Below are 18,726 nucleotides of genomic sequence, written 5' to 3'. Positions count from 1 at the left end.
ATTCTAACACGAGTCGCAAGTTACTAGCATGTTTTTAACATGATTAGCAAGTTACTAGCATGTTAATATAAGCAAGTTACTAGCATGTTGTTACCATGATTCTAGAATGATTAGCATGTTACTATCATAATACTAACGTTCCTAACAAAATTAGCAAGTGACTTGCATGTCGCTAGTATAATTCGCAAGTGACTAGCATGTCACTAGCATGATTAGCAAGTGACTAGCATGTCGTTAACATGACTAGCAAGTTACTAACATGTCATTAGCATGTTTCTAGCATGCTTCTAGCATTATTAGCAAGTGACTAGCATGACTAACAAGTTATTAGTATTTTGCAAGCACGATTATCAAGTCACTAGAATGTCGCTAACATGTTTTTAGCATGTTACTAGAAGGTTTAACAAAGTTGCTAGCATGTTTCTAGCATGATTAGCAAGTTACTAGCATGTTGTTAACATGATTACGAAGTTCACTAATATGTGGCTAGCATGATTATGTTACTAGCATTATTCTAGCATGATTCTCATGTTACTACCATTATGCTAATATGTTTAACAAGTTACTAGCATGTTGTTAACATTATTAACAAGTTACTTGCATTTTGTTAGGATGATTAGTAATTACTAGCATGTTGCTACCATGATTCTAGCATGATTAGCATGTTACTAGCATGATGCTAGCATGTTTCTAAGATGATTAACAAGTTACTAGCTTGTTGTTGAAATGATTAACGAGTTACTTACATTTTGTTAACATGTTTCTAGCATGATTAGCAAGTTACTAACATGTCGTTAACATGATTAGCAAGTTGGTTAGTAGCATGTTTCTAGCATGATTAATGTTACTACCATGATGCTAACATGTTTAGCAAGTTGCTAGCATGTTTCTAGCCTGATTTGCAAGTATATAGTATGTTTCTAGCATGATTAGCAAGTTATTAGCATTTTGTTAGCATGTATCTAGCATGATTAGCAAGTTACTAGCATGTTGTTTACATGATTAGCAAGTAACTAGCAGTTTAGTTTAGGGGAAAAAACACAAATGCTTTGTCTGTGGAACTGACAAAATGATCCATAATGAGCCTGAAAAGATGGAAGGTGTTCATACATTATTGGGCTCCTCCGGTTTAGGGGGTGGCTTCTCCCCTTTATCTGTTGCTTTTCTCCTGTGCCAACAGACACAATGACAACAGTAAGTTCTAAACACATCAGTCATTTACAGCACATCTTCACACACAAGCCAAAGAGTTCAAAGAATAGTATGGGTTATTTACTACTCAAAGTCTAAAACTGTATCAGTAGCACAATGTCAGTTAAAAAATAATAATAATTTAGTCCCTCTACTGAAAGCTCATTTCACCCAAACACTGATGGATTAAAAAGAACAGTGCACATACACGGATCACATCAAATATGGTAAATAGAAGCTTAAATATGCATGCTTCACATGCAAGAGCCAATGAGGTTCGTTCTCACATTTAGCAAAGACATTTGAGCTTCTGCAAGAATAGTGAAAATTGTTCTCAAGTGTCATGAAAAAGTACAACCATGTTTGAAATTCTGTTTACCATTTTTGACGCGATTTACTCATTTATTCATCATTGTTTATAAGTGAATAAAAGCCTAAATTAAATTTTTTCCTTTTATAAAGAGGCCATGTCTCTTCAGAAGACGTATGTATAATGTCTTTATGAATTTTTTTGAAGTGATTTTTTTTTTCTACTGACCGCCTTGCTAGAATTGCGCTCATCTCTCCCATCAGGCCTCCTCCTCCGCTGGGCATAGACACACTGCTGCGGTTGCTGTCTGCTTTAGGAGCTGGTGCCACACTGGCCGCAGCACTGCTGCCACTACTGCCACCTCCTCCTCCACCACTACCAGCATCATCCTGCAGGAGGAAGCGCTGAGTCAATAACAGCAGCCAGGAACCAATGTGCGTGCAAAACATCATGGGAGAACAGGCTCCACATTTTAACTACTCAAGCTAAATAGGTATATTTATATGAAATGTCATCTTTGTGAATGGATTTATTAGCTTGTATTTGTTTTTGTTTTACATAAAGTATTAAGTATTTAAGAATAAATTTAAAAGATTGTAAACGTTTAGTGTACAAGTTTTAGATTTCCCAGTGTTTCATTGTCTGCGTTCTCCAACATGAAATACTGATTTGATCACATTTCTTTCTTAAAACACGTTTAACATTCACACACAAGCCAAGGAGTTTAAGGAGCATAACAGGTTAAAATAACCTTCTGCCTCTAAAAAGGAATTACATTTTTAGGTGATGTCACCAAGACTGTAAATAACCTTACCAGGAAGTGACTCATTGCTTTGACATCTGGATATTCTCTTACTGTGAATCTCCCTCATTGTCTCACCTTGGGCACTTTGCGGAGTTTAGCACCTGCCAGGGCAGCAGCGAGACCACCGTCACCTGGTCCTCCTCTCTCGCCTCCACCTCCTCCCGAAGAGGGCAGAGGAGGAGCAGGTGGAGGTGGAGCTCCTCCTCCCATGGGAGGAGGTCCAGGTGGTGGGGGAGGTCCAGATGGAGGGGGCCCAGGAGGAGGTGGAGGTCCAGGGGGAGGTGGAGGACCTCCAGGGGCCAAAGGTGGTGCAGGAGGAATGACTACTGTTGAACAAAAGCACAATTTTCAAAACGGAAAAATTAAGATATTAAAATAGTCATCTCAGAAACAAAGGTAGAAGTTGTTTTAACCAATATTTTTGGCAAATAATGTTAATACACATTAATCATCTTTTAATAATATGCTCTATTTAAAGCTGCAGTCGTAACTTTTTTTTTTTTGGTTAAAAATAATCCAAAATCAATATTTGAGCAAATAAATAACCAGCCAGTGTTCGAAACTATCACCTTAATTTAGCCCGATTAACAACAGTTATCTTATAATAATGTTTTCTAATAATGTAATGGCACTGCATCTTTACATCATGTCTGTAAACATAAAGAAGTTGTCCCGGCTACTAGGCTATCGCATTTGAGGATCCTGCAGGTGGAGGATTGTTTAATTATAGCCTATTCCTACAGCAGCTGGAATAATTATATGTCAAAAAAAATCATTTTGATGGTGGATTGTAATCAAGAAAGATTATATGAAACACGTGAATTAAAATAAATTACAGGTCCTTCTCAAAAAATTAGCATATTGTGATAAAGTTCATTATTTTCCATAATGTAATGATAAAAATTAAACTTTCATATATTTTAGATTCATTGCACACCAACTGAAATATTTCAGGTCTTTTATTGTTTTAATACTGATGATTTTGGCATACAGCTCATGAAAACCCAAAATTCATATCTCAAAAAATTAGCATATCATGAAAAGGTTCTCTAAACGAGCTATTAAACTAATCATCTGAATCAACTAATTAACTCTAAACACCTGCAAAAGATTCCTGAGGCTTTTAAAAACTCCCAGTCTGGTTCATTACTCAAAACCGCAATCATGGGTAAGACTGCTGACCAGAAGGCCATCATTGACACCCTCAAGCAAGAGGGTAAGACACAGAAAGAAATTTCTGAACGAATAGGCTGTTCCCAGAGTGCTGTATCAAGGCACCTCAGTGGGAAGTCTGTGGGAAGGAAAAAGTGCGGCAAAAAACGCTGCACAACGAGAAAAGGTGACCGGACCCTGAGGAAGATTGTGGAGAAGGACCGATTCCAGACCTTGGGGGACCTGCGGAAGCAGTGGACTGAGTCTGGAGTAGAAACATCCAGAGCCACCGTGCACAGGCGTGTGCAGGAAATGGGCTACAGGTGCCGCATTCCCCAGGTCAAGCCACTTTTGAACCAGAAACAGCGGCAGAAGCGCCTGACCTGGGCTACAGAGAAGCAGCACTGGACTGTTGCTCAGTGGTCCAAAGTACTTCTTTCGGATGAAAGCAAATTTTGCATGTCATTCGGAAATCAAGGTGCCAGAGTTTGGAGGAAGACTGGGGAGAAGGAAATGCCAAAATGCCTGAAGTCCAGTGTCAAGTACCCACAGTCAGTGATGGTTTGGGGTGCCATGTCAGCTGCTGGTGTTGGTCCACTGTGTTTTATCAAGGGCAGGGTCAATGCAGCTAGCTATCAGGAGATTTTGGAGCACTTCATGCTTCCATCTGCTGAAAAACTTTATGAAGATGAAGATTTCGTTTTTCAGCACGACCTGGCACCTGCTCACAGTGCCAAAACCACTGGTAAATGGTTTACTGACCATGGTATTACTGTGCTCAATTGGCCTGCCAACTCTCCTGACCTGAACCCCATAGAGAATCTGTGGGATATTGTGAAGAGAAAGTTGAGAGACGCAAGACCCAACACTCTGGATGAGCTTAAGGCCGCTATTGAAGCATCCTGGGCCTCCATAACACCTCAGCAGTGCCACAGGCTGATTGCCTCTATGCCACGCCGCATCGAAGCAGTCATTTCTGCAAAAGGATTCCCAACCAAGTATTGAGTGCATAACTGAACATAATTATTTGAAGGTTGCCTTTTTTTGTATTAAAAACACTTTTCTTTTATTGGTCGGATGAAATATGCTAATTTTTTGCTAATGTTTTCATGAGCTGTATGCCAAAATCATCAGTATTAAAACAATAAAAGACCTGAAATATTTCAGTTGGTGTGCAATGAATTAAAATATATGAAAGTTTAATTTTTTATCATTACATTATGGAAAATAATGAACTTTATCACAATATGCTAATTTTTTGAGAAGGACCTGTATATTCCAGTTTTAAATGTGCTTTTGATTACAGATAGCCTGGGTTTTACACAAGATGTGTATTTTGAAGACAACCAATTCGATGAGAGCATAGTTTGCTTTTTGGGTTAAAAGAATTTCTTAATATGAAATTCGAATGATGTGACAATTAGAGATTAGACTGTACAGAAACTGAAATCTACATGCTAATACACATATATACTCATAGTCATGCATTGCTGATGTTGTTTACATTAATAATTTGAGAATAAAGTATAACAATAATAATTTGCAGGGTTTGATGTGATGTGAGCTAATGGATCGTTAGATTAAATCACCATTGGTAGTGTGATTTATTGTAATGCTTTTTTCCTCAGTTGATCAGAACAAACGTGGCAGACTTGTTACTTGTTGAGATGACAATCAGTGGTTGAATTGTAAAAATATTTCAGCGGGGATGGTGTGGTCAGTTTCTTTTTCTTTCAATTTCAATATTTGTTCCAAAATGGTTTTTATTTAATGAAAATTTTGCCTTATTAAATTAACTATTATTTATAAGCTTTTTTTTATTTTTCTGGTGCCTGAAATAAAGAAATTTTGGTCAATATTTTGCTGAATGTGTTTTTGTGCTGGTAGTGCTGGCACCTTGTCTGGTTTAGGAATGTCATGGATAAATATTGATGACAATAAAACCGCCAGTAGGTGACAGCAAGTCCATGTTTTAATAAATGATTTAGAATCAAACGATTTGTTCAAACGGCTGATTCAGTTAGAAGCTAAACAAATGAGACTGTGGAGTCACTTGTTCACCTGATTCGTTAAAAATCTGATTCATTCAAAGAACGAAACACTGTTGCGATGCACTGGTGTATTAAATTAATAGCACATTTGTGCGCGCGCAGAAATATTAGAAGATATTCAGAAAAGTACATTGCTTGTGCAAACTAATATAAAAACATAAAAAGTCATACATGGGTATTTTTTTCTTTCATTGCTTGCATTATAAGGGCATTATTTGGACTCTCAAGATGTTTTTTTTTTTTTTTTTTTTTTGCAAAGTCGGTGACTCGATATGCCTGCTCTACTATCGCCTCTCAATCCGTCTCACATACAGCACAATAACAATGTCGGGGAATGTCTTTAAATTACAAAAAAACTGACTTCTGTTGTCTTCTTTGTAAAGTACTTCAAAAGTTGCACTTGCATTTTTTGTGCAAAACGGAAAGGGGGAACAAGCAAACTGATTGGCCAATCACCACTATTTAGTTTGTGAATTATCATAAGTAATTTAGAGAATTTTTACATTTGCATGGTAAGTTTTAAATAATGCACATATTATTCTAAAGGGGATGGTTTTTCTTTTTTTTCAAAACAGATTCATCCGCACTGGATCACAACCCACGCATGGAATATAATTCCGCAAGGAACTGCAATTCCAGGTTTTCAAACATAGATGGGGACAAAGAGGAAAAAGTACGGACTGCAGCTTTAAGAATGCAATTAGAGTAATTGTAAATAAAAAAAAGCCTACTTTTCTGATTCACTTCTTTCATAGGGATTTCAAAAAAATCTTCAGTGAAATTTCTGAGCAGTGAACTAATCTGCTTTTTGGTTATCAGATGCTTAAACACAATTTGTATCCGTTTAAGCATTTTTGTGATTGCTTTACAGTGTTTTGTGTGTTGCCACTTTGGTCAACATCTGTTGTTTTTAAATGTGCTGTACAAATAAATAGAATAGAATAGAATATCATTCTCTACTTGTAGAAGACAGCAATGATCTCATAAGTAGGGCTGGTTATTGTTCAAAATCTTTCGATCAGTTGCCAATTTCGATACCTCAGTTTCGATACCAGTTCCTAACGATACTTTTTTCGATACCATATGTTTTAAAATCCATTTCAACATCAACACAAATACATTAAACAAAACTTTTATTTTTCACCTTAATTAAAAAAATCCTGGTAACACTTCACACTCAGGATAACATTATTAATACGACTGGTTGTGCTTTTTGGATAGGGGTGCGCCTGGGACCAAAAAGTTGCCCTGGACTTTCTGGCCCACAGCAGCCCACCACATCATAACGCAAACGCCCCTGTTTTGATGTCATTTATTAATTTATTATTTAAGTATACAGTTTGGAGATTTTAACCAATAGGGCAACTGATCCTAAAAAAAAAAGAAAAAGAAAAAGAACAGCAGCTGTTCATTTAGCGACTCCTAGTGAGCGATACATGCTCATCAAGACACAAACATTCTTCTAGAACTCACACTTTGCATTCAGTTAGCAGATCCATACGAATCACTCATGAAATAGAAGTTTATAAACTCAAACGATAGCTTTATGTGCTTTACAGATGAACTTGAAGACTTTATTCATTCGAGATGTTCAATAATAGATAATCTTTGGCTCGGTAATACAAGTTCATGATCCGATTAGTGAACCGATGATTCTTTTGAGTCAATCTTTTAAAATTATAATTTATTTAGTTTTTACGAAACCAGTGTGAAAACCAGTGTTTCACAAACTGGATAGATCTGAGGTGCAGGGCTCGCAAAATCGTTAGCCCCACGTCCCGGGGCTAGTGTTTTTTCCAGTCCGATGGGCTATCGTGAATAGTGATGTAAAATTCCTAACTTGATTCGCGTTGTTCACTCGCTTGAAGGGGTTAAACGGATCATAGCTGATCGTTTGCACTTGTTTCTGAATCTTGCTGATTCAAGTGTTTTAAACAATTAGCCCGCGTTCGGAGCTTGCGCTCACTCATTCAAAGCACGCGCTGCAAGCAGCATTTCAGACAATGCGCGTACAGAGAATGAATTCATCTTTCGCGTATCGTAACTTCTGAATGAACACATACACACACAATTATATCAAAATAATTGTCTCTGCAAGTATTCTCGTAAACACAGTCGGTTATGTTTTAAGTTAACGTATAAAGTGACCTGCTGCTTAGAGAAATTCGCTGTACCAGATAAATCTGTCTCTCTCTGTTTTTTAGACGACGTGAAAGGGGGCGTGTTTCAAGGTACGCAATGCAGTAGACCAAACTAAACAGGGAAGGAGGGCAAAACACTCATCCAAACAAATGCTTCATTAAATTGGTAGTATTGCCGGCTTTGGTTGCAATACTCTTATCGCATATGTTGCACTTTGTTGACTCGGCATCCACTTTTATAAAGTGTAGCCACACTTTAGACCTCTTTTTCTACTGACCTGGAGCTGCTTGTCGTTCTCTTTCTTGTCTTTCCCTTTCCTGTCGCTCTCTCTCTTGTCTCTCTCGCTCTAGCTGCTCCATCCTCTGTTGTTCTAATCTGCAGTAAAAGATAGTCATCACTCAGAAAATCATTGCAATTATGAAATGAGATTTGTGAGTTGATTAGGTAATAATTAAATGACACAAATTGTAAAATAAAATCTAAATAACACACTAATTACTGAAAATTTTACTTAAAGGTGTTACTTCAAGTAAATAAGTTAGTGGGTTTTAATGGACTAAATGAAGTGTGATTTATGACATTATGATTAAAAATTAAAGGGTAAAAAAAAAAGTTAAATAAATTAAGATGTATACATGGACATTAAAACCTATGACGTGCATGTCATGCCAAGTAATTCATTGTTGTCAAATATAATGAGTTCACACAGGCTTCTTGATTTTTGAGTTGACTCTTGAGTTGAAGTCCAAATCAATAAATTCAATAGGAGCAACTTATAGTCTTTGTCACTTATCTTAATTTTACAGTAGATGTCGGATGAGATGCCGATTATTTGGTGGGTTTACATATTTTTAATCACTCTTGAGATGCCTCAAATGAACCAGTGTACATAAAACATGACTTCATAATTGAAACATGCTTGCAAACAGAAAAACAAATAATGAATACTCTCTGTAGCAACACTTACAAGACTGCAATGTCAAGTTTCATGTCAAGTCAAGCCTCTCTGAGAGCCATTCAAAACATTTCAGTCAAGTCAAGACATGAGTCAACTAGCTCCATGTAAAGTCTTTATCAAGGTAACCAAAACAACTAGACGGCAAAAGAGAGAAAGAAAAAGAGAGAGACGAGTGCAGCATGTTCTGGAATTACAGTCTCATTCCAGATTTGGAGATTTGGAAAATAATTTCAGTTTTCCACTATGGAAGCAGATTAGTCTCAAATATAATTCACGCAAAAAACACGATTCACACATGCGTAGACAATTTCACATGCATGAAACCTAATTCACGTACACACAAAAAAAATTCACGTGCGTGGAAAAAAAATATATTCACAAAAAGCAATTCACAAGCGCAAAATAAAATTATATATTTATAAAATACATTTCACAAATGCAAAAAACTATTTGTAGATATACAACTGTGCACAAAAACCTTTGAATGTTTAAAATGTACGAGTGTCTGAATGTACGAATCGTCATTTACTACGAATCCACTCGGATTTGTGTGTGTGTGTTTTTGAGACTTTCCTGGCAGAGCTCTCTTCCCACGTGGGTCTGTCGTACTCTTTAGCCAATCAGATGCGAGCTTACCATTCAACCAATCATATCATAAGCCACTGAGTGCATTCAAGGAGCACGATTCTGCGCACCTTTTGCGCAATATGAATTAATTAGAACAGAAATTAAGCCTTTACATCAGTAATCCAGCATGGCGAATGAAGATTGAATAATGAAGATGCTGTCTTCAACGCACTGTTCTTTTTTTATGTACTGCAGGCTAATATGCGTGCCAACTCGTTTCATTCATTCCATAATATATATTATAAACATGCTTAACTGGCTGAAATCAGAGAAACTGTCAAGTCGGACATCTTAAAGTTGTTAGTCAGGAGGAGAGGGGCCAAGAGAGAGTGAGGATTTGGAGGCAACAGAGACGAAGAGAATAGAGAAAGAAAATGAGCAAATAAAAAATCTTGAGGAAATCTCTCTCTCGCTGCAGGTTGAGCGACTTTTGCGCTGCACTCGAAAAGTTCCAGATGCATCCTCTTTCATTTTATTTTATGTTTGAGCCTATGCTCTTTGCAACTTAATTATGTTGTGGATCGTGTGTAGGTTATTTATTGTCGCACTTGAAAAGTTTCAGATTGATCCTCGTTTTTATTTATTTTATATATTTCGGAGCTTATTCTCTTTAATGATGTGGATCGTTTGTAACTTCATTGCAATTTAATTCAATGTACTGTCGTTCTAATTTCCATAACCGTTATGTTATGCAGCGGTTCCCAAACTTTTTTTCCTGTGCTCCCCCTTCTATGTCCCAACCGGGTTGGTAAAAAAAAAAACGCAACAAAGCTGTCTTTTATCGCCATATAAAGAGGCATGAACAGAGAACATCAACAAAGTTTCAATATAATGCAACGAAGCACAAGCTTCCACTTTTAAGAGGACGAGTGACAGACACAGGCTAAGTAACAGAAAGAACGGTTATTTTCAGCCGCGTAAAAGAAACAATAGGCTAGTCCCATTAAATGACCATGGAGCTAGCAGCAGCATCATCTCAACCCGCGGCCCGTCACGAATTCAAATGCGTCCCACCATGCTGAACACAATTAATTTTTTTTTTCAGTTTTACAATTATTATTATTTATTAAATTAATTTAAACATTTACTTAAGAAATGTAAGCTATAGCCTAATGTTTTTTTATGTTAAATTATTTTGTGTTTCATATATTATTTTCAGACATGAGCAGACCTACTCACATAACATTACTCATTTAACGAACACATACAAGCGCCCACTTTGGCAGAATTCAATCAACAGCCATTAGTTCGGTAAAATTGAGCATCATAATGGACAAATTTGTTTTTAAGGGAGAAAAAAAAGAAATGTGAAAAATGCCAGCGAATGAATACGTAGAAAAAATAATAGTCGCAGTATGAGTAGTGAAGGACAGTGCTGGATTTTGGTTTGCCCCGCAACTTACTTGAAGTTCAGGCAAATGGGAACACCATATATTACATAGCAATCATCCTTAATTGAAGAAATGTGGCAAAACATCTCTGGAGAGAACCTTATATTATTAAATTCGAATGTGCTTTCCATATTTGGATCAACATAGGCTACATTTGTGAACACACATTTTCTGCAATGTCGCGTCAAGTCATGCTCCCGTGCGCATCTTACAGACTGCATCTTAAGCCATATGTTAAACTTTCCGGGTCCGCGGGGAGTCCGTTATGGACCGCTTGGTAGGCGTGACGTAATCATCGTCATGGGAGAGTGTGTGCGGAGGCTCTGAGAGGACGAACGCGTACCTCCCATTTTTTTTTATGACCGCACGGACAGGTGCGCGTGGTCAGTAGGCTTCAAAAGCACAATTGCACATGTGGAGGCAGTGTGAAGAAGCCCATTGCTACTCGAAACCTGTGCAATCCGCTTGCACTTGGACCATAGTGCGGCCCAGTGGAAAAAAAGGTTGAGAACCACTATAACATATATAGTTACAAATTAAACAACGTTTCTAAATATGTGATGTTGTTTATCTTGATCGAACTACATTGCTTCAACGTAGTGGTTAACAATGACTAGGCTACATGTTTTAAAATGTATTACTGTAAGAAAGTACACACTGACCTAACAGACATCAATTTATAAAACAAGATTATTTAGAATTATAATTTCACAACTCTCAAAATGTTACTTCTGTCTTTACAGGTCTTTCTTTTTACTATCCTGATTGCAATTTAATTTATAATTACTGTAACTGTCCTGTTACAACTGTATTTTTTTCTAACTAGTTTTCTAACTACAAAAACTGTCTTGATTGAATGTGTAAACGATAAAATGTGTAAACTCAGACTTTTATGAAATAAACTAAACTCTTACCCGTGCTTAACGTTTTTCATTCGCCATGCTGGATTACTGATGTAAAGGCTTAATTTCTGTTCTAATTAATCCATATTGCGCTAAAGGTGCGCAGAATCGTGCTCCTTGAATGCACTCAGTGGCTTATGATATGATTGGTTGAATGGTAAGCTCGCATCTGATTGGCTAAAGAGTACGACAGACCCACGTGGGAAGAGAGCTCTGCCAGGAAAGTCTCAAAAACACACACACACACAAATCCGAGTGGATTCGTAGTAAATGACGATTCATACATTCAGACACTCGTACATTTTAAACATTCAAAGGTTTTTGTGCACAGTTGTATATCTACAAATAGTTTTTTGCATTTGTGAAATGTATTTTATAAATATATAATTTTATTTCGCGCTTGTGAATTGCTTTTTGTGAATATATTTTTTTTTCACGCACGTGAATTTTTTTTGTGTGTACGTGAATTAGGTTTCATGCATGTGAAATTGTCTATGCATGTGTGAATCGTGTTTTTTGCGTGAATTATATTTGAGACTAATCTGCTTCTATATTCCACTGCTGCCAGGGATATTAACACAAAATAGCTTAAAACAACAATCACTGTACAGTTCACATATACATAAGGTCACATCACTGCGGACTGCCACAAACATTTGTTACATGATTAATATTTTAGTTTTTTTTTCCACTGACAAAATAGATTGTTTAAAACTGCTGTAAACTGATTTTTTTTCTTCTTATAAACATTATTATTAATGATAATGATTATAAACAGATGGTAAATTAAATTCATAATTTCATACTCATAGCTACTCATACCAAATGCATTCATGTACAGAAGCCTGAAATTGCATTAATAATTTTGCAAGAGCATTTTTATGCTATTAGTAGTACATAAATTGTCTGCAGTGCCGCAACTTTTGGAGCTTGTTTTAAACCAGTAGTAAAGGTATGGCCACATTTGCGAATTTTTGTCAAGATTCAATTGCCAAAAAAATTTCTCTATGGGGAAATATTTAAATGGATTTCACTCCCAAAAAAATGTGACCAGTAAATGTGAACTTGCTTTTAGGCAGAAAACGTTTGCCAGAAGAACCCTTTTAACCAATCAAATAAAAATATGGTAACTTACCACAGCTGTGCTGTAGTTATAAAAGTGTCCATAATTTAAATTGAGTCTGATTTAAATCAGAGCTGTGGCATAGTGATTAATAGACTCTGGCTGAGCAATGTGAGCAATATGACTATTTAAATATGCCCATTTATTTTTTATCTGCTTTATTATTAAGCTGCCAAATAATTGCAAAAAAAAAAATATGATTTAAAGTGTGAAAAGACAACAGTGTTTCATTTTTTTAACCAGCAGTTTCGCAGACTGAAAGAAGAGGAGAATATGGCAGGGAAGAAGAGGATTTAAGTGTCAGAAGGCCTGACCCGGACTTCTGAACCATCACTTGAGGGGCTCACGGAAAGCGAAATACTAGAGCGTTAATACCAGTAATCCCTGGAGAGTGTGTGCTTGTGTCTATGTGTGTGTGGGCCTCTGAAAGTGAGGTCAAAGACTGACCAGGGAAACCATGACTTCAGGCAATTCACACAATGCCACAGGAAGTGAACAAAAACGTAACTTCATTAAAAAAAAAAAAAAAAAAACATTTTGTTATGTACACCACTACAAATAATCCCTGGTTTGTACCTTCTCTGTTGTTCCAGCTCTTCTGGGGATGGTCCATTGGACACGGGTCGTGTGGGGTAACCTAAAGACAATGCAGCTGTAATAGGTTGCATTGATTTTTTTACATTATACATTAAAGGGATAGTTCACACAAAAATGAACATTCTGTCATTAATTACTCAGTCTCATGTTGTTACAAACCCGTAAGATCTTCATTCACCTTCGTAAAAAAAAATAAGATAATTTTGATGAAGTCCAAGAGCTTTCTGACCCTGCATAGAGAGCAACACAACTACTATGTTCAAGGCCCAGAAAGGTAGTAAGGACACAGTTTATAAACCTTAATTTTATGAAGATACAAGTCTTAATTTTTGTTTTCTTTGCTCAAGAAAAGTATTCTCACAGGGTCATAAAATTATGGTTAAACCACTGATGTGACATGAATTATTTAAGCAATGTCCTTACTACCTTTCTGGACCTTGAACGTGGTATTTGCATTGTTGTCTATGCAGGGTCAGAAAGCTCTCGAATTTCATCAAAAATATCTTCATTTGTGTTAAGAAGATGAATGAACGGATTTGGAACGACATGAGGGTGAGTTATTAATGACAATTCTAATTTTTTGGGTCAACTACACCATTAAAAAATATGCTTTGTCACAATGGTATGAAAATGTGCATGTGCATTACCTCCATCAGACAAGGAGTTGAGAACTTCGAGCGCATGCATCATGCCATTGGCGAACAGCACTGCATCTTCCTTGGTGCCAAAATTTAGTCCCCACACCTGCCGAGCATCCCGCCACTGGTGGAAGTTTGGCGTTGCCTGATTATATTTTAATCCTTTTACAATTGGACAGTTTATCACAACCTGTACAGAAGACACAAAAGTCAAAATGTAAGTCACAAAACACACAAATACACAAGTGAAGTTTCTCTTTCATGCTACAGTCAATTCGAGAAGTTCATTATTCTTTTTGACACTCATTTTTGTGTCAAGTGAATTAATATTATTTATTTATTTTTATAAATGCAATACAAAGAGTCTAATAATATAATACACATCTTAAGATAAATATATTTTTTAGTTCATGGATTCATTTAATTTATCTTTTGTGGGGCTTTATGGCAATAATATAATTAGCTGTTGGGATTTATTTATTTATTTACTTACAAAGAAGTAATTATATTTTAAGAATACAAGATTTGAAAAATATTAAATTAAAAGATTCGTTCTTGTGTTTAAAAGAGCATCTGAAAGAAATCAAAATACAGGGTTCTCAAGGTTCATAAAAAAAACTTAAAAATGTAATGTAAGTGTAAACTGGCCTTAAAGCTAGAGACAAGTATATGTTCAGCCATATTTATGTCTAAAATTTTAGAAAATGTTGTGTCTGCTCAATTGAGCACCTTCCTGCACAAAAATGATCTGTATGAAGAATTTCAGTCAGGTTTCAGGCCCCACCATAGCACAGAAACTGCACTTGTTAAAATTACAAATGACCTGCTTCTTGCGTCAGATCAAGGCTGCATCTCATTTCTAGTCTTACTTGATCTTAGTGCTGCGTTCGACACCATAGATCATGACATACTCATAGATCGATTACAAAACTATACAGGTATTCAAGGGCAGGCTCTAAGATGGTTTAGATCCTACCTGTCCGATCGCTACCATTTTGTTTACTTAAATGGGGAGTCATCTCATTTATCATCAGTAAAATATGGAGTGCCACAAGGATCCGTCCTAGGTCTCCTTCTATTTTCAATATACATGTTGCCCCTTGGTAATATTATTAGAAAATACGGAATTAGCTTTCCACTGTTATGCTGATGATACTCAGCTATATATCTCAACGAGACCAGATGAAACTTCTAAATTATCTAAGCTAACAGAGTGTGTTAAAAATATAAAAGATTGGATGACAAATAATTTTCTGCAATTAAACTCGAATAAGACAGAGATATTAATTATTGGAACAAAAAACGCTACACAGAATCTTGTAGATTACAATTTGCAACTAGACGGATGTACTGTTACTTACTCTACAGTCAAAAATCTGGGTGTTATATTAGACAGAAACTTGTCTTTTGAAAATCATATTTCCCATGTTAAAAAAACTGCATTCTTCCATCTTAGAAACATTGCCAAGCTACGAAACATGTTATCTGTTTCTGATGCAGAAAAGCTAGTTCATGCATTTATGACCTCTAGACTGGACTATTGTAATGCACTTCTAGGAGGTTGTCCTGCTTCTTCAATAAATAAGCTACAGGTAGTCCAAAATGCAGCAGCTAGAGTCCTTACCAGGTCAAGAAAATATGATCATATTACCCCAATTTTACAGTCTCTGCACTGGCTAGTTATTAAGTTCCGTATCAGTTACAAATTATCATTACTTACCTATAAGGCCCTAAATGGTTTAGCTCCTGCGTACTAACCGTAACTAGCCTTCTACCACGTTACAATCCATCACGCTCCCTGAGGTCACAAAACGCTGGACTTTTGCTGGATAGCAAAGTCCACTAAAGGAGGTAAAGCTTTTTCACATTTGGCTCCCAAACTCTGGAATAGCCTTTCTGATAATGTTCCGGGTTCAGACACAGTCTCTCGGTTTAAATCTAGATTAGAGCTGCAACTAACGATTATTTTTTCTGTCGACTAATCTAACGATAATTTTTCCGATTAGTAGACTACTCTAACGATTAGTTTTATTACAATAAATAATTAATTTAATGTTCTTTTTTTGATTAGCTAATGAATCCTTTGGATAACTACAAGAAAATATAAGTACAACTTCTAATATAATATTTCAACCTTTATTCATTTTCAACCAATGTGGTTGAAGTTTTTACAGTATACAAAAATAAAGAGGCAAAGAAAATTATTTTACTATGGTAAATATGAGTTTAAGATAGCGCTTATAATTAAACCACAGTAGCCAAATTTACAGTTGTCTGAGACGTCATGTAATGTTCTTAAGCATCACAAACCATATAATGTAGTCAAGGTTCTGCTATGGTTTAGCATGGTTTCCAGAAATCTGGAGCTGATTCCGGGTAGCTCGGTGGTTTGTGACCGTTGTCTCGCGGCGCGCTGTCTTTTAAGGGGCTGTTCACATATCGCTTCTTATGCGTCCGCACCGCAAGAAGTTAAAAACATCTCCAACGCACTGCGGGTCATTTGACAAGAACTAACCAATCAGCTTCATCCTTTCCGGTAACAACGTTGAAAGCTCAGCTAAGACAAAGGAACTGCTTATCATAGCTGTATATGGATTGCCATTTTTAAATAAATTTAGTAGCAGAGCTACTGCAAGCGATTTTTAGTGCTGCAAATCCATTTATCCTTTGATGAAATTTCCGCGTCTTCAGGAAGAGAGCAGGTCATGGTTGCTTAGCAACGGCAGACATCCCAGGGGCACAACTGCCCGAGCACTTTGGAAAGAAGGAGAAAGCGGTGCGACTAGCGTTTTCCACGCGTTTTTAGGCACGATATGTGAACGGCTCCTAACGCGTGTTCGAAACCCACGCCAACACACTTACTTTATTTTTTATTTTATCCTTACTTTAGCTGCTATGGGTGATCATACCAATAACTTGTAATCTTTACAAGAATTTCAGAATCATGCAATGAGCAAGCGTTTATTAGAGACTTAATAATATAACTTTAGTTTGTACTTTTAGAATCGCCGAATCTGCTGCGGTCGTTCCATCACATCTGCAGCAGAGACCTGAACCAGGAAGTTGGTCACCAGATCACACGGAAACCAGTTAAACCGTAACACCGGAGAGCGCCAGGATGTTTTCCTCTGAGGCGCTCGTGCATCGCAGTTGTGCTGCCGTGGTACACCATATCGGTTTTTCAAAGGGAACAAAGGGCCATTTTATTTGGCCTCTGTTTGAAGTATTCCCATACTTTTTTATAACAGTGGTCTCTGTTTTTGTGATAGAATGCAACTTTCTCCATTCCCAGTATGCTATTACGCGAGATGTAAACAGTGTGTCGCGTCGACGCATTTCACGCATGTCGACGTATTTTTGTAGTCGACGTAATCGATGACATCGATGCGTCGTTGCAGCACTAATCTAGATTAAAAACGCATCTCTTTCGCCAAGCATTTGAATAATGTATCTTAAATTGTGAGTGTAGTTGCATCTGATCAAATGCGCATAACACCTGAGAAGAGATGATGCTGACCCTCAGAGGACCCCAGATGATGCTAACCCTGAATCAACAAACAAAACTAACAAATATTGCTACAAGTGTGACTGCATCATATAATAATTTTTAATTATTAATAATATTAATAATATTGTTCATCGTCTGGCTGACTCGGTCTTGTATTCATTTTTCAAAAAATCCTGTCACAAACTGACAGTCACCACTTATAAGCTATTACTAAATATTGTAGAAACAATTTTCTGTAAAGTTGCTTTGTAACGATTTGTATTGTAAAAAGCGCTATACAAATAAACTTGAATTGAATATGAAATATATAAACAATATTTATCTTTAAAGTCACTTTTCTAAAGAATTTGCTCTGCCATCATAAATATTGTGTTAAATGATCTACATCAGGGATATTCAAATCTGGCCCCAGAGATCCACTTTTCTGCATAGTTTAGCTCTAACCCTAATCAAACACACCTGAGCATGCTAATCAATGTCTTCGGGATCATTAGAAAATCACAGGTAGGTGAGTTTGATAAGGGTTATAGCTAAACTCTGCAGCAGATTGGCCCTCCAGGGCAAGATTGGTGGAACCCTGATCTACATCATGGTGATTTTCTCAGCAAATATGCAATTTTTCTTTAAATCAATCCTAGAACAACTCATCTAAGAACTTAGCAAATATTTAGATCAACATATATTTGAAGGTGCCAAAAGACTTTCTCCTACCCGCCATTAAACTTCAAGCCAAAAGCTCAAACAGATTTGTAAACTTTTTGCATATTGCAACAGAAATAAAAGTTTGTTTAACAGATTATCCAGGAGGTGGCTCCACGTCTACAGAACGCATGAGTGAGTGTGTGAGAGATCGAGTGTATGTGTGTTCTCCTTTAGTGAATGTGCTGACACATCGTTTCTCTGTTTATATTACAATCATGAATTCCAAAAAGTAGAGCGGAGGAAGAGAAAGGAGAAGAGAGAGAAGAAGTAAATGCCCCCAAAAAAGTTGAACATGACAGCAAAAAAGAAGCACTGCCATCAAAAATACAGAATAGCAGACACTACACAGAAAGAGACAAAAGTCACTGAGTCATTCAGACAAAGAGAAATTAGTTTGTGGATCAGACAGATGGAGTGTGGAGAGGTAGAGTCATGGGAATGGGGGAGGAGGGCCTAACTGGCACAGGAAATGGTTTGGCTATCTTACAGGAAACAACATCTACTTTAGTAGAAATCTCTGGGGAGCATTCGTGTCTGTGCGTATAGAGGACGACAGTGCTGGGAGGGAAAGAGAGAACTCAAGACAGAGGGATGCAGGTGATGGATGGACTTTAAACACAGAGACAGAA

General features: G+C 36.8%; 1 protein-coding gene across 4 annotated transcripts in view; it reads right to left on the bottom strand.

Moving 5' to 3' along the window:
• Positions 1 to 18,726, bottom strand: part of vaspb (vasodilator stimulated phosphoprotein b) — a 52,358-nt gene that overhangs the window by 6,231 nt on the left and 27,401 nt on the right. For 3 of the 4 annotated variants that reach the window (XM_059506132.1, XM_059506131.1, XM_059506135.1), the window contains 6 exons: positions 13,897 to 14,077; positions 13,229 to 13,289; positions 7,929 to 8,026; positions 2,382 to 2,632; positions 1,730 to 1,890; positions 1,111 to 1,168 (listed from right to left, as the gene is read on the bottom strand). In XM_059506132.1, coding sequence (XP_059362115.1) covers positions 1,111 to 1,168; positions 1,730 to 1,890; positions 2,382 to 2,632; positions 7,929 to 8,026; positions 13,229 to 13,289; positions 13,897 to 14,077 — 810 coding nt within the window. The remainder of the gene's footprint in view (positions 1 to 1,110; positions 1,169 to 1,729; positions 1,891 to 2,381; positions 2,633 to 7,928; positions 8,027 to 13,228; positions 13,290 to 13,896; positions 14,078 to 18,726) is intronic. The other variant, XM_059506133.1, reaches the window with a different exon arrangement.

This window comes from Carassius carassius, chromosome 23, assembly GCF_963082965.1.
Source record: "Carassius carassius chromosome 23, fCarCar2.1, whole genome shotgun sequence".
NCBI classification, from domain to species: domain Eukaryota; kingdom Metazoa; phylum Chordata; class Actinopteri; order Cypriniformes; family Cyprinidae; genus Carassius; species Carassius carassius.
The sequence above is the reverse complement of the archived record's forward strand: the minus strand, read 5'-3'. Positions and strand labels throughout refer to the sequence as shown.